The sequence below is a fragment of the Myotis daubentonii genome, chromosome 5 (genome assembly GCF_963259705.1).
Source record: "Myotis daubentonii chromosome 5, mMyoDau2.1, whole genome shotgun sequence".
Classification (NCBI taxonomy): Eukaryota; Metazoa; Chordata; class Mammalia; order Chiroptera; family Vespertilionidae; genus Myotis; species Myotis daubentonii.
The window spans coordinates 32,075,973-32,078,932 of NC_081844.1; the positions used below are offsets into that span (position 1 = coordinate 32,075,973).

The following is a 2,960-nucleotide window of genomic DNA, read 5'->3' on the forward strand; positions in this document are numbered from 1 at the left end:
ACTTGGCGAGACAGAGACAGGAAGACCCTGGCTGGGTCCTGGGAGGATGGAGAAGGAGAACATTCCACCAGCCGAGGGGGCCAGGTATTGAGGGTGTGCACCTTTGCTGTCCCATCGGCTCCTTAAATGCAAACGAACTCAAAGGTCAGCTCTTCCGTTTCACCGGCCACGGACGCAGTGCTCAGTAGCCACGTGGGCTTCCTGTCCTGGCTAGATGTGGAACCTCTCACCATCGCCAGCCGTTCGGTGGGACACCTGGATGCGCTTCACCGTGGCAAGCACTGAGCAACAACAACCTCACGCTGTGGGTTCTGCCTGTTACCAGCCCGTTTTACAGGGGGAAGGGGGAAGCTGTCAGTGCTAAAAAGCACTCCAGAGCGTGGGCAAGGCTCCCAAGGCCAGGAGAACCAGACCACTGGCCTTTTGTTGGCCCCAGACTGCGGTCCCAAGAGATGCAGAACCTAGAGGTGGAGGAAGAGGCTGCCAGGAAACCAAGAGGAGAGATGGGGGAGGAAAGGGGAAGTGAGCGAGAAGGGGAGGGTGTCAACTGTCACTGCCCCCCCCCACCCCGGTAGCCTTGTATTGCTCAAATGCTTTCAGAAGAGTAGTCCGGTTACACACAGGTGTGCGCACACACCCTCCGCAAGAGGCCACGGAGATGTCTGTGCATATGCAGAGGCACAGCACATGCTCGTGGGCACAAGCCATTCTGTTCTCTCTCTCTCTCTCTCTCTCTCTCTCTCTCTCTCTCTCTCTCAGACACACACACATACACACAACCACCTGCCCTCACACCCACACCGCCGCCACCACCAAGCACACAGACCAAGGCCTTCCCTGGCCGCCGACATGCCTCCTTGCAGGCTCCTGGCTGCCCCACAGCCCTCATGCCATCCTCCCTCTGCAAGAACGTGAATAAGAGGGAGGCGGAGACATCTCATACCATCATTGAACTTCCATGTTGTCAATTCCACCGTCATCAATTCCACAGGCCGCCCCTTGTTGCCTGGGAGCCCCACGGAGGCCAGGAAGGAGCCCGGATTTCCCCAGAACCACACAGGAACTGGGGCACACATAGTCACCCCATTCGTCCCCACTCCAGGGCGCCCTCTGTTCCAATGAGCGGTTGCCTCTTTGGCATCGGCAGACGGGGGGACTGCGAGGAGGACCACGGGGCCTTGGGACCCCGGGCTGGCTGCCCTGTTCCGTCCTCTCCCTCCACTGCCTGGTGCCTCCCTGCATGCTGCCAGGCCCCTGGCCCGCCCCTCCTGGGCCTCGTGCAGGGCAGGAGGGGGCCTGCGTGGGCCTGCACCCGGCGGCTGGACCACGTTCCCCCGCCGCGGCTCAGATGCTCCGCACGCTGGAGATGCTAGTCAGGGGCTCCCGCATCCGGAAGCTGAGCGGCCGGGAGCCCCGGAAGCTGTCCCTGGGCCTCAGCGAGCTGTCCGTGGTGGAGGCTCCAGAATGGGCCTCCACGGCCCGGGCCAGGCAGTCCCCCGGCCCTCGCAGGCCCAGCCGGAGACACCCGCAGCAGAGGAAGCCCAGCACGGCCCGGCACACCTCCCGGCTGCGGAAGGAGTAGATGAGCGGGTTGACCGCCGAGTTCAGCACGGCCAGCGCCAGGATCCAGTCCATGCCCCTCAGGTACTCCTGCGCCCAGATGTTGGAGCCAAAGATGTCGGCCAGCAGCAGACCGAAGAGGGGGCCCCAGCAGACCACGAAAGCCACCAGGATCATGAGCACCGTGTTGAGCAGCCGGCGGGCCTTGCGGCGGCACGGGGGGCGCGAGGCCTTCTGCCCGTTGGCCCGCACCACCCGGAAGATGGCCCCGTAGAGCACCGTGATGGCGGCCAGGATCCCGGCGAAGATGACCACGCAGAACAGGATGTAGGCCTTGGAGTAGAGCGGGAGCAGGCTGGAGCAGCTCTGGAAGGAGCACACGCAGTTCCAGCCCAGCAGGGGCAGCAGGCCCAGCAGGGCGGCCAGCAGCCAGCACAGCCCGATGAAGCCCAGGACGCGGCCCCGCTTGGTGTACCCGCTCTCGGCCACCGGCCGCACCATGGTGGCAAAGCGCTCGCCGGCGGTGAAGAGCAGGCTGAAGGTGGACGCAGCCAGGGCCATGAAGAGCACGCCCTCCCGCAGGAACCAGTGGGCCGGGGCCAGGTGGAAGGTGCGGGGCCCGGACAGCAGGACGTTGACCAGGTAGGCCACGCCGGTGAGCAGGTCACTCAGCGTGATGTTGACCAGGCAGTAGTAGACCCAGCGCCGGGACCGCATGTGGGTCACGATGGCCAGCAGCACCAGCAGGTTCTCCAGCACCACCAGGCAGCTCATGGCCACGAAGAGCCCGTGCAGGACCCCCAGGCCCCCATCCTCGGGCGTGGCCCGCCCCACCAGCCGGCCGGAGTGGTTGTAGTGCAGGATAATGAGCTGGCTGTGCCCACTGGCCGCCAGCTGCCAGCAGGCGTCAGAAGCCTCCACTGGGGACCCCGTAGCATTCATTGCAGTCCCCCAGGGCAGACTGAGGCCCAGGGTGGCTGCCCCGGGGCAGGGTGGAGCCGCTGCCTTGCCCTGTCTTGGTTTCCTGTTATTTGAAATTTCCTGTTATGTTCGAGGTACCCCCAGGGTGGGGGTGAGGCCTGGGAGGGTGGGAGGGGAGGGGCATCCCAACGGTCCAGGTCCTTGGAGGGCGCTGCAGCTGCTCCCGCTGCAAGACCCCCTCCTTTGTCCCCTTCTGTTCCTCGAAAGCCCAGGGGGGTAGGGGCCCCAGAGGGAGGGGAAATGCACCACCCAAAAGCACTTGCCACCCTGCCCAGCTAGGTGACTCTCTCCAGCACCCAGCTACTCCTTCACTGTCTTCCCAACTGCTTCAACTGTGCCTGGCACACAGTAGGTGCTTAATAAGTGTGTGTCAAGTGACTGCACACACATGAGCATGAGCACCGCTGGCCACTTTTTTA

General features: G+C 64.0%; 1 protein-coding gene across 1 annotated transcript; it reads right to left on the reverse strand.

Annotated features, from left to right (window-relative positions):
- Positions 1-940: 940 nt before the first annotated feature.
- S1PR4 (sphingosine-1-phosphate receptor 4) lies at positions 941-2,633 on the reverse strand. Its single transcript, XM_059697226.1, has one exon. The coding sequence runs from the start codon at positions 2,500-2,502 to the stop codon at positions 1,345-1,347; it is 1,158 nt and encodes a 385-aa protein (XP_059553209.1). The 5' UTR covers positions 2,503-2,633; the 3' UTR covers positions 941-1,344.
- Positions 2,634-2,960: the final 327 nt, after the last annotated feature.

Bases quoted from the DNA above. Each gene is read 5' to 3' on its own strand.
- S1PR4 (XM_059697226.1), bottom strand. From the start codon at position 2,502: ATGAATGCTACGGGGTCCCCAGTGGAGGCTTCTGACGCCTGCTGGCAG.